A 12,414-nucleotide genomic window follows, 5' to 3' on the forward strand; every position below is an offset into this window, starting at 1 on the left:
AGTATAGGCCCCTAAATTTGTTATTACTCACACATTTTTTCATACACGCTCATGTTCCTCAGTCTTATCCAAAACCAGAATTTGGGTGCAATCTCTATGTAACCTTTGTCAATTTGTCGTGATCACACCAATTGGTCCTGAAACTGATTTTTTTTCCTTTTTTATTTTGCAGCAGGATCTACCTCTGAATTGGGAAGCAGGTCCCGTTCTGAATTTTTTTACACTTTAAATGGCAGCTCTGTTGAATCCCAACACCAGTCGAAAAATAAGAACAGCTGGTACATGGATGAAGGTACATATCGTGTTTGCGTATATGAAAATTTTTTAATTTTTTTTGTGGCCATGACATTATATACTCTTTATTATATAGATGGTGTGGGGAGGGGTCCATCAAGCCATCAAACCTTACATTTACCTACATTAAACCTTATTTGCCATTTGTCAGCCCTGGCCTCCAGTTTTCATAGATTTCTCTGCAATATTTTAATATCCTCCTATGTATTAATTACTTTACAAAGCTTAGTATCATCTACTGATATTGAAACTCTATAATATAAACCCTCTACGATGTCATTAATAAAAATATAAAAAAGCATTGGGCCCAATACTGACTCCTGTGCACCCCCACTGGTAACTTCAACCCAATCTGAGAATGTGCCATTAATGACAACCCTGTGTTTCAATTTCACAGGGATTTTCCTATAGCCGAGCAGTCTCATTTTATGTAACTATCTTTTATGCATCAAATCCCTTGGAAAAGTACAGATAAACAATACCCACAGCCTCAACCAGGTCCAGACTAGAACTTACCACCTCATACAAAATGGATATAACAATGGAATAACAAGTATATCTATCAATCCTTTCTGGCGCATCCTGCTATTTGCTGCTACCACCAGTGGATCAGTCAGATTGTCCTCCCTTTCATGTCCTGTGCATGCTCTTACACTGAGCAGGGCATGCTGGGACATGTAGTCTAAGCATAGGCAGTTATGGTTGTCATTTTAAACTATGGAAATAAATGGCTGCCCAGGAGCTGCTCTATTATCTGTATTGTGATTATTTCTTTAAAATGTAAATGATTTCACAAGATGCAACAGCTTCCTCTGACTGTCAACATGTTCCCCGTGTCTCTGTCCCCACAGCCCGAGAGAGACAGTCACGAGGAGGAAGTTCTGGTATCCAAGAGAGCAACCGCTGTGACGGTATGTACTACATATATAAGAGTGTAAGGTCCACATCTAGGGTTGCCTTACGTTTTAGACTTTGCCTTGTGTTTATAAACAATACCTACAGCATTAATTGTCAGATACAGCTTCCTCTTGGTCAACTTCCTTGATAAAAATGTTTTTTTTTTGCCAAATAAATAGACTTTATTTAATCAATTTACTGTCCAGTTTGTACATCTTACATTGTATGTGCATCTTAAAGTGCACCTACATATATTATAGTACAGGAGGTTGCAATCACTTTCTAAATCACAAATGTGGTGATGCTCAAACATGTAAAGAATCTGTTTTTCATTTCCAAGTGCCATCCAAGTGGGCATCTGAATGAGCCCTAAATATAGTGGCCCCTTTGTGTTGTTTTCTGCTTCTTCTTTCTCCCTCTTCTTTCTCCCTCAATGAGCAGTGTAACTGAAGTCCTATACACAATATAAAGACAGAGGGAGTTAATCGTTAGCCTCTTTACCTAGAGAATAATTCCCATGATGATTCAGCCCTCTAAAGAGATTATAATGTCCAGGGACTCTCCGTTAAGGCTTGTTTTCTGTGTAACATTTATGAAGTATTATGAACTATTATATATTTTATAATACTTAGATATTTTTGTATTATTGCAGCTGTTGACGACTCAGCAAAATCTCTAACAGAGACATCCCCATCATCATTTGGACACTGTTCTCCCCCTCTGCAGCCTACAGCAAGCAGCTGCTCCCCTGCAGAGAACAGATTCCATTCTCTACCATTCAGCCTTTCCAAGATGTCCAGCACTAATGGCACAATGGGGCATACCCCTCTCTCTTTGTCAGTACAGTCAGTCATTGGCGAATTAAACCACACATCCCTGCAGGACAGTCCACCTGGGCCACCATATCTGTCTAATATGCACGGCCTGGAGGTGGGCTCGCTAGCAGAAGTTAAAGAGAACCCCCCTTTTTATGGCGTCATCCGTTGGATTGGGCAGCCTCCTGGAGTCGGTGAAATGTTAGCTGGACTAGAGCTGGTAATGCTAAAGAATTACTAACATTTACCCACTTGTATTACTGATTTATGGTAGTTATTTTATTTTAGTTTTACTTTTCAGGTCTTAAAACCTAAATATCCTGTGCATTTGGCCCCTTAGATGGTACAGTCAATAGAGACTGTGCCACTTGTGAGGTTTAAGAGGGAGACGTGTCCTGCAGTGAAATCTAAGTACATCCATGATCTGTGGTGCATCAGCGTCACTACATGGTTAAAGGGAACCTGTCACCAGGGACCTCATTTTTCACTAAAGACAGATTGTAAAAGCCCATGACACCTGCAGTGCAAACATGCCTCTCTGCCTTTTCTAAGCATTTGTATTACAATATAATTGTGTGTTATAACTTACTCTTGCATCCTAACAAATTCCTGGGGTAGTGACAGGGGCTGGACTTTGGTTTGCATGCATTTCAAAAAACAACATGTGACCTGTTTGAGCTGCAGGCTGTCTCCATGTTTCTGCTCCTGTACAGCTTGTCCCTCCCCCACTGATTTCAGGTTGACCAGGCTGTAACCTCTGAGAAGAAGCAGGAGGAGGAGCTGTACAGGAGCACAAAGGTGGGGGCCAAGCTCTGAGGAGTTAGTAACACAGACAAGCCACATGTTGTTTTTTGAAATGCATCCAAACCAAAGCCCAGCCCCTGGGACTACCCCAGAATTTTGTCAGGGAGCAAGAGTAAGTTATAACACACAATTATACTGTAATGCAAATGCTTAGAAAAGGCAGAAAGGCAGATTTGCACTGCTGGTGTGAAGGGCTTCTGCAACCTGTCTTTAGTGAAAATGAGGTCCCTGGTGACAGGTCCGCTTTAAATGGGGAAAAATGAATTTGGTTAAATGAATGCCTCCACCTCCAGGTCTGCCACCAGTGAATGCATTTTAGGTCAGGTCAGGGGTGTAGCCTAATAGAGTTGCTAAAAGTCTTCATTGTGTTATACATCATTCTACATAAGCCAGATGATCACATGTCCCCTTGTGGAGAACAAGGGGACACTGTGTTAAAAAGTGTCAGATGTTTTGTACAGAAAATAAAAGAAATAAAACTGTTCCCCTCTCCAAAAGCAATGAAAAGCAGTTTCTAATCTGACACATAGCTGTTATTACTGCATCTATAAAGCGCTGGGCTCATGAACGAGTCCCTGTGTTGGCCATGTTCATGTAGCACATCTCAGCAATGCTGGTAAGATGGCAGTGGACTTGATACGGGTATAATGTAGATTACAGAAATAAAATGTGATGTTTGTGTTCTTTCCCCTTGATCACTTTAGGAAGATGAATGTGCAGGATGCACAGATGGCACTTTCAAAGGGACAAGATTTTTCACCTGTGCACCAAAAAAAGCACTTTTCGTGAAGCTGAAGAGCTGCAGGCCAGACTCTAGGTTCGCATCACTACAGCCTGTCTCCAACCAAATAGAACGGTGTAATTCTCTAGGTAATGACAGATCCTCGTGGGCAGGGAAAGAAATCCTTTGTTTTCTTAAATGTGTATTTTTCAATTCTACAAATACTAATTGATGGGACCTATTATTCTTCCTTTCAAAGAAAAAGGAAGTAAAAGTCCAACAATGTAGCACAACTTAAAACAGAAAGAGACTAGTGATGTCAAAAATATAAATACTTTATTTTGATCAAATAACAAACACTGGTTAAAAAATGATTCTGCCCCAGAGGGGACACAAGACAATGTTGCACACCAGACAACAGATCATAGGGAAAAAGTTGGGTACCAGTGGCCATATCTGGTATTGATGGGAAGCATAAGCCGATTACAGATACATCCAAAACAGTAGTCATTAAAAGTAGATGAAGTATAGCTTTACCCATATTGAAATGATCGTTGCCTGGAATGACAACAGCCTACTAATTGATACAAAGTTGGGCCTCGTGCACAAGAATGTATGCTCAACCAGTCAAGTGTACAGCCGGTACAGGAGAGACGTGGGGTGAACGCTTCTCACCCTCCCCTCTCCATTGAAAGCAGCTTTATTGCTGTAATATGGCATAACAAAGGACATGTTCTACGCTATGCACAGCGGCCGCCTGGCTTGAGTCACTGTTCGATAAGGCTCTGAGTGCTTGCCGCACTATAACAGGGTGCCATAGACTTCTATGTGTGCCGTGATTGTGGCCGGATCACAGACCCCCATACATTTATGTGCATGAGGCCTTAGTCTAATGACAGGTGTTATTGGTAAGGGGAACCCTCTTGTGTTTAGTGCTCCTGTATGCGACTTTCCTAGTGGAGTCCCACCTATCCTAACTTGCCACACTTGAATATTTCCATTTAGCAACGTTCTCCTTTTCAGTAACCATGCTTTTTATTACATATAATATGTATACTGGAGCACATCTAGTCCAGTCCATGGTACTGATAAATACAATAGACCATATATATAGCTAGGTTTTGCTCTAAATGGACACTCTCAAGTTTTTATCCACTAGCCACAGAATAGCAACTAACAATCTGATCCAACTGCTAGGACCCATGCAGTTCGCAATGCCTGGAGGTCCCATTCTCAAGGATTAAATGAATTTAAAGAGGCTGTTCCCATTTTAGTAATTTAAATGTTATTGTATGTATGAAGAAAGGTTATACAATTTACCTATATGCTTTCTGTATCAATTCCTCATGGTTTTCTAGATCTCTGCTTGCTTTCATTCTTTAGAAATCTTCTATGTTTACTTCCAGAGGATAGAAATTGTCCATGATCATGTGATGTCACACAGGTGCACAGCTTGTTATATCACAGGGAGCAATCATAGCTGTCTTGTGCACTTGTGTGACAACACATTGAGAGATTTTTATTCAATGGAAGTAAACATAGAAGCTTTCAATAGAATGCAGCAAGCAGAAATGTAGAAAACCATGAGAGATTGTATATTGGAAAATTCAATAACTTTTCATTATATAAACAATAACATTTATGTATTCACCCCTATGTGCGCATGGGCTTAATAGTACGACCCTGCGGGAAGATACTTCCTGCACCAGAACGTTCTATTACGCCCAGTTTCTGGCACCTGCTCACTTTTGGAGCCGGTACGTCAGCTGTATATTAGAGCTTGCACAGCGCTCTACCAATGCATTAGTATTGTAGAGCAGTGTATTGGATCACCAATCAGAGCGTCCCTGGTTCAAGTTTGTATACAGTAAAAAATGTTTAAAAAATTTGAAAAAAAAAAAATATATAAGCCCCTAAAATGTCACTTTCACACAAACAAAATTCTCTAAAAAGTGATAAAAAAGTCAGCAGCTCCAAAAAAAGGACACAACTCTTATTGCAAAAAATAAGCCCTTAACCAGATTTGTCAGCCAAGAATGCCTCTGAAAAGATGGCAATTATAAATTTTTCTCCAAATTCGTTTTAATTCAGTAAAGTTGGGAAAAAAATATAAAAGCCATGTAAATGAGGTAATTCCGTAATCATGTCGACCTATAGAATAAAAATAACATATCATAGCAAAATAATCTTACCAAAGTTTTATGATTTTCATTTCCTCCACCTTAAAAAAAAAAAAAAAAAAAAAAATTATAGCCTGTACAAATTGACAATGCAAATCTGCTCTGAATGGCATGGCTTCTATTCTATGTACTCCAGGGAAATTGGGTATCAAATGTCGTGGAGCTTTTTTTCATTTAATCCATTGTGAATGTTTAATTTTCCGCCCAAAATGAATGTATTGTCCAAAAATATTACAATTTGTAGACTGCACCTCCATTTTGTTTTAACCCCTATAAAACCCTTAAAGGTTTAACAAACCTCTTAAAAGTGCTTTTTCATACATTGAGGTGTGTAGATTCCTTAATGGGGTAATTTACTAGTCTTGCTATTATTAAGGCCTCTCACAGTCAATTAAAAGTTGAGCAGGTCCATCTAAATACAGGTACCTTTAACCCCTTACCACCAACGCTTGTTTTCAGCTCAATGACCAGACTCGATTTTTCGAATCTGACACGTCTCACAATAATTGGTTATAACTTTGGAACGCTTTAACATATACAGGTGGTTTTGAGATTGTTTGCTCAAGACACATTGTACTTCATGATAATGGTAAAATTTAAGTGATAAGTTTTGCGGTTCATTCTGGAGAAAAATGAAAATTTGGCAAAAGTTCGGAAAATATCTTCAAAGTTTGAAATGTTCTGCATTCCAGACAGGAAGTAAAACTACCCAAAAGCTAGATAACTACCATTTCCTGAATGTCTGCTTTATGTTGGGATGATATTTTATGCTTCCGGTCATTTTTCTAGGATGTTATGAGCCTTAGAACTTTAGGTGCGATTTTTAAAATTTTCATGAAAATCCCCAAAACTCACATTTTGAGGGACAACTCAGCTTCCAAGTGACTTTGAAAGGCCTAAATTATTGTGAAACCCCATAAATTACCCCACTCATCCTCAAGCAAAATGGAAGTGCGATTTAGAAACTTTTGACCTTTTTTTGGAAAATACATTCATTTTGGCCAAATCTGACACTTTCATAATGACTAAAATGATGAAATGCTCTGCAAAATTTGATGCCAATTTCTCCCGAGTGTACTGATACCCCATATGTGGTGGTAAACTGCTGTATGGGCGCACGGCCAGGGATAGAATGAAAGCAGCGCCATTCACAGCAGATTTGTATTGTCACATTGTAACATTTTAATTTTTTTGGTAATGTGAACATATGAGGCTTATTATTTGCGAGGTGTGATCCAAAATTAATTATCTATACATTGTAAGGGTCTATAGCTTATTCATGAGATTTTATTAACTATTTCAATGGGGATACAAACAAAATTATCCATTTTTTTTTCCCCGCTCGCCCTAACATAAAAATAATATTTTATCTTTACTCTCTGGTTCACTCATAGATTGATATGGGCGCAGTGATACCCAATATGTACTTATTTTTGTGTTTTTTGTTTTATATACTTCATTTGGTTTTTTTTATTTCGATCCCGGTTGTTAGTGCTGGGTCTGGGCTCTGACATCACAGTCTGACACCGGCATCAGATTGACCCGATGTCCCGGAAATCATCTTCTGACGCAGCGTCTCAGACTGCCCCCTCATGAATACGTCAGACAGCTTTGCGAGCAGTCCAGCGTTTACATTGTACTCCGCCGCAGTGTTAGTGTTATCAGAGGTTTCCGGTAACGCTATCCTTCTAACACTGAAGTACAATATATCACTAGAAAATACTCAAATATCCCTGGATATGTTATAGTTTTTCAAAGCTCTAAAAACTTATAGTGACACAGGGCAGATTTGAAAAATGGGGCTGTATCCTAGAGGCCACAATAGGCCAAAATAGAGTCCTGAAGGGGTTAATCTATACATATGTATGCATTAGAATTGTCTTTGAAGAGTGTTGGTAATGTCTGACATGATAACCCTGTTTTTTTTCCAAGCTTTCGGAGGTTATTTGAGTGAAGTTGTGGAGGGGAACACTCCTCCCAGAACAGAGAAGGAAGGCTTAGAAGTCATGATTGGAAAAAAGAAAGGGATCCAGGGGCACTACAACTCCTGCTATCTCGATTCTACCTTATTTTGGTGAGTAGTTTGATATCCTTTCGTTGGACGGTAACTTCTGGGCCAGTCTACTCTGTTATCAGAAAGAAATGTTTTTTCTTCCCATACAGCTTATTTTCATTCAGTTCTGTCCTGGATTCTGTCCTGTTGAGGCCGAAAGAAAAAACGGATGTAGAGTATTACAGTGAAACACAAGCACTACTTAGGACGGAGATTGTGAACCCATTGAGAATGTAAGTGATACTACAGCTGACATGGTCACTTGTGCAGTTTGTGCATCTGATAACTTATAGCAGCCAATCTGAATTGATCCTTATTTTCCTTTCTGCACTTACTGCTTTTGTAGCCTTCAGGTTCATAGTTGGCTAACCCGATGAACAGTACAGCCACACTGCGCTTCACAAATTCATCTTTTCTACGTCTGTATTCATGAATAGAAGAATGACCTGTGTTTCAATATCAGTTATCAGAAATGTATCCCCAGCATACTGGACTTGTCTGGGCCTGCAGGATTTATATAGTACACGTCCATATAATCTGGCATTATAGGTTTACATGTTCCTTATGTAACAAGAGAGGGCAAGCAATAGCCAGATTACTTGGAGATAAAAAAAAGTCCCACCCGCTCAGTGTTAAGGGGTTTGTGTATTCAACAAGTATAAAGATTGAATGTAGCCAGTCTTAGGTGGAGATGATATTGCTTTCTACAATTCGCCTTGTATCTATTTATGTCATGCATGTAATTAACTAAGTAGAATCCTAAATGAAGGAGGATTACAGTAAACTAATCCTAATCTTTAATTACAAAACATAAATAGCCCTTGTGGATAGCAGCGGTAATCCTCTGCGGACACTTAAGACATTTATTTATATTAATGATATCAAAGTTCACAAGATGCCCCATCTATGTCACAGTTGTCTACATGCGGTACTGTCCTGTAACTTTGACCTGCTCTCGTACTTTATTGTAAGATGCTCAGATATGAACGGGTCTTGGCACATCCAGACACATTTAGTGTAACCAAGGGAACGTATTGCCATAAATTCACTGTTTAAAAGGCTTCTCCAGTGCTGCAATAGCGGCACCGGCCCACTACAGAATGTTCAGAGCCATCTCTAAAATGTGCTGGTATCAGATGACTGTTCTTTCCTAGGGATAGGGCAATGGGGAATCCCTTTAAGATCACCTGGTGTCCTTGTGCACGGGTAATTATTTGAAGTCTTTAAAAAATTAGCAAAGTAAGTGTTACTAGAGCGCCCCCATCTGAAAAAATCAATTATTCCACCGTGCCTATTTAGATAAATCTGCTGTACTGCAGGACAGATCCTGCCAAACTTTAAAAACTGGTGAATATCATAAACATAGTTTTGGTGTAACTTAAAAGATTAAATATTCAAGCTATCACACTGTAGCACACAGTGCACAGAGGTTTTTTTTCTGGCTTTGCTGTGTAGACTAATGAGAGACAGCAAAGGTTTGGTATGTAGTGAGAACGCCTATAAAAAACACACACATTATACTTTGTATAAGCATTCCTCTTTGTGGCGTAGGAACTGTGTGTCTTTTTTGGGCTTTTAAAATAGAAATTTAATTAAAAAAGTTCTTGAAGGGGTTTATTTTTAGTCAGTATTTTATATTGCTATGTTCTGGCATGTGGCAATGGATTAAAGGGAAAAAGTGGAGCTACATTGATTTCAGGTTCAACCAATGTTTGATCACAAAATCATTTTATTCAACAAAGTATCAATTAATGAACTTTTATGTAATGGCATGACATGACATTGAGGGCTGAAGAGGTTACATGGCTGGCTCCATCATAGTCTGTGGCTGTCCATGTACACTTTAGAAAAAGCCTAGCCTCTTCATATATTTTATAATCTGTTCTTTTCCATCCGTTTCTTATACGCTACCGCTGAAAAGTTTGGGGTCACCCAGGGTTTTCAAGGGTTTTTTAAACATCCATTAGTTTTCTTACACAGTTAGCAAACACAATGTACACACAGGAGAAGATTACTACATTGTAAATACATATCTATCTTTTCTTTAATATTTCCTCTGTGTTTTGGATCCATCTATGCATTAAAAAAACCTGCATGTGTGACATTAGCCTAATAGATGCTTGTATAGGATTGTGGGGGATGTGATGGTTAGCTGTAGTCATTCTTATATTATTACTTTCATTATTTGCCTTGTGCTAAAGGAAGAAAATGTAAAGAATCATTAAAATTCATTTTTTTTATCTTTCAGATATGGATATGTATGTGCAACAAAAATAATGAAATTAAGGAAAATCTTAGAGAAAGTAGAAGCTGCTTCTGGGTTTACATCAGAAGAAAAAGGTTTGTAGATTTTTGGTGTAAGTGTTGTCATAAAGGCACTGGAGTAGAGAAAAAATCTGTACCTGAAAAATTCTTTTGGCTGCAGATTTGTAGTCCTCAGCATATTTGTGACCTGTCAGAGGTTTTCATATCCTGGGTGTTAGTGCCAGGGCTGGGCTGTGACAACACAACACAGCCTACCCGGAGCAGCTGCAGGACCCAGAAGATTCAGAAGAAGGACCCTTCGTATCAGAAGTACACTTAAAAGGGTGTACCCACGAAAGAAAGTTCTCAAATCTTAATCCCCTTAATCCAAAAACCTTACAACATCATCTTTATTGTTTCTGTACACACCTTCAAGTCTTTCTGCCAGAAACCCCATGGCAATTATGTTAGGATAAATATAGGTCAACCTCCTGCTGCCTTTTGTTTCTGCAGTAGAACTTCTTGATGATGGGGGTCAGGTCGGGGGGCCAGCGGATGGGGAAGAAGGAGTAGTAAGGGGCTGAGAGGTGCTGCTGGTGGGGCGCAGCAGCGGCCCTGGCTCTATGTTTTGCCTCTTTTCGCCTGCCACTCATTTGCTCTCTCACCACAGTCAGGAGGAGTCTATGGTCCTATCCATGGAAAACCATTTTACACATATGTAACTAGTTTTTATTTAATGTTTTGCTCCCCTTAGAAGAAAAATGTTAAGGAAAACACTATGATGGAGAATTAAAATGCTACTAGCCCTTTAATCAGTCCGGTGACTTTCCCTGTGGAGGAGATCATCTCAGTGGGTAATGTGCAGTGATGGCAGTTACACACATCATTACTATGGTAACAGAGCAAGAAAGTTTTTATATCATCACTGGGACCAGAGCATAAGAGGGAGGAGCTGTTACTGAGAACTAAAGGATCATGGGAGTTGAAGGTTTAGATAGTGGCCATATTTGAGATAGCTCCACCTACTTCAGAAAGCCCATAATATTTTTGTGAATTATTAAACAATTTAAGCCCAGTTTTGTGAGTAATGACATTGAGTTTTGTTATATTCATTTATTTAGACGTTCATATTCCCAGAATACCTGTAGTTCAGTATAGCATACAGCAAATTGTACTTGGATAAGGGTTTTAAGTACATCTATAAATTCTATATGCTATTAAACAATTCCACACAACCAACATGATAAAAGCCCTATACAGTTGATGATAGAATGTTAAAAAAGTTTTGGCTTTTGAAAAGTAGGAGTGAAAAGTGCTTGGATATCCTGGTCCAAAACAGGCTGTTCACTAAAGGGTTAAACCAAATTGTACTTAAAAGTTATGTACTTGAGGAGAAAACATAGTAGCATGCTTTATTTCTAGGACCTGTTAGGGCTGAGTATAGATTATAGTCTTGCCTTCAGTTACTGTGTGCTGGCTCCATCTGCTGGTAGTAAAGAATAACAACATCATAATTTCATATTTTTCTGATTCAAACTTTTACCTTATTTTTTTTTTCCTTTCTTTAAACAGATCCAGAAGAATTCTTGAATATATTGTTCCATCATATTTTAAGAGTAGATCCCCTGTTAAAAATAAGGTAATCCAGTCTAATGATTACTTATGAAACGTATGTTACAATTGGTTTTATCTGTGTCATGATCTTCTAATAGTCAGCTAATCTAGGTATATACTGCATCAATCATGGGTTGACCTCCACTCCCAAATATATTAGATGTTTCTGTTCTTATTAAGATTTTTCTCATATGAAATTGAATTGTCCAATTATACAAATCTTTGTAATCTAGTTTTCCCTCTTTCACCATGACATCAACGGAGAGAGGGGTCTGCCCCGTCACAGGAATCCCTTAAAGCTTCGTACCTCTTACCATTCCTCAGTGGCTTCCTCAGTGAGGCTCTCAGAAGCACCGTCAGGTGAAAGAGGGCATTAGTCTTGCCCACCTTAAAGGGAACCTGTCCCCAGGAGACCCATTTTTAGCACTCCCCCAGTCCCCATAGAGCATAGTACATACACTGCCAAAGTGTTTTTATATTAAAAATTGGTTTTACAGAAAAAGATATGTTATATTGTGAAAAAGGTAACTGATCCAGCTCACCTCCAGCCTCGTATACCATGGAAATGGCACGGACTCCACCTTGTTTGTCAAGGTTGAAACAATGTGAAAAAACTTTCAATGATCCAGCCAGGTTCCAATGAAACTTCAGACTTTATTTTGTCAAGATCCACAGTATGATTTCATTACTCCCCTTCAACCAACGCGTTTCAAACGGTCAAGCCGTTCTTAATCATGGTATATCTGAAGTGAAAACGTGCACTCGGCTTTATGCTCTCAAAAATGAATTCAC

General features: G+C 38.9%; 1 protein-coding gene across 3 annotated transcripts in view; it reads left to right on the plus strand.

The window, feature by feature from the left end:
• CYLD (CYLD lysine 63 deubiquitinase) overlaps positions 1-12,414 on the plus strand; it is a 57,572-nt gene that overhangs the window by 23,387 nt on the left and 21,771 nt on the right. For 2 of the 3 annotated variants that reach the window (XM_072117695.1, XM_072117693.1), the window contains exons 6-13: positions 173-292; positions 1,146-1,205; positions 1,844-2,226; positions 3,515-3,680; positions 7,644-7,785; positions 7,875-7,997; positions 10,013-10,104; positions 11,581-11,647. In XM_072117695.1, the coding sequence (XP_071973796.1) occupies positions 173-292; positions 1,146-1,205; positions 1,844-2,226; positions 3,515-3,680; positions 7,644-7,785; positions 7,875-7,997; positions 10,013-10,104; positions 11,581-11,647 (1,153 nt within the window). The remainder of the gene's footprint in view (positions 1-172; positions 293-1,145; positions 1,206-1,843; positions 2,227-3,514; positions 3,681-7,643; positions 7,786-7,874; positions 7,998-10,012; positions 10,105-11,580; positions 11,648-12,414) is intronic. The other variant, XM_072117694.1, reaches the window with a different exon arrangement.

Source organism: Engystomops pustulosus, chromosome 7 (assembly GCF_040894005.1).
Source record: "Engystomops pustulosus chromosome 7, aEngPut4.maternal, whole genome shotgun sequence".
Classification (NCBI taxonomy): domain Eukaryota; kingdom Metazoa; phylum Chordata; class Amphibia; order Anura; family Leptodactylidae; genus Engystomops; species Engystomops pustulosus.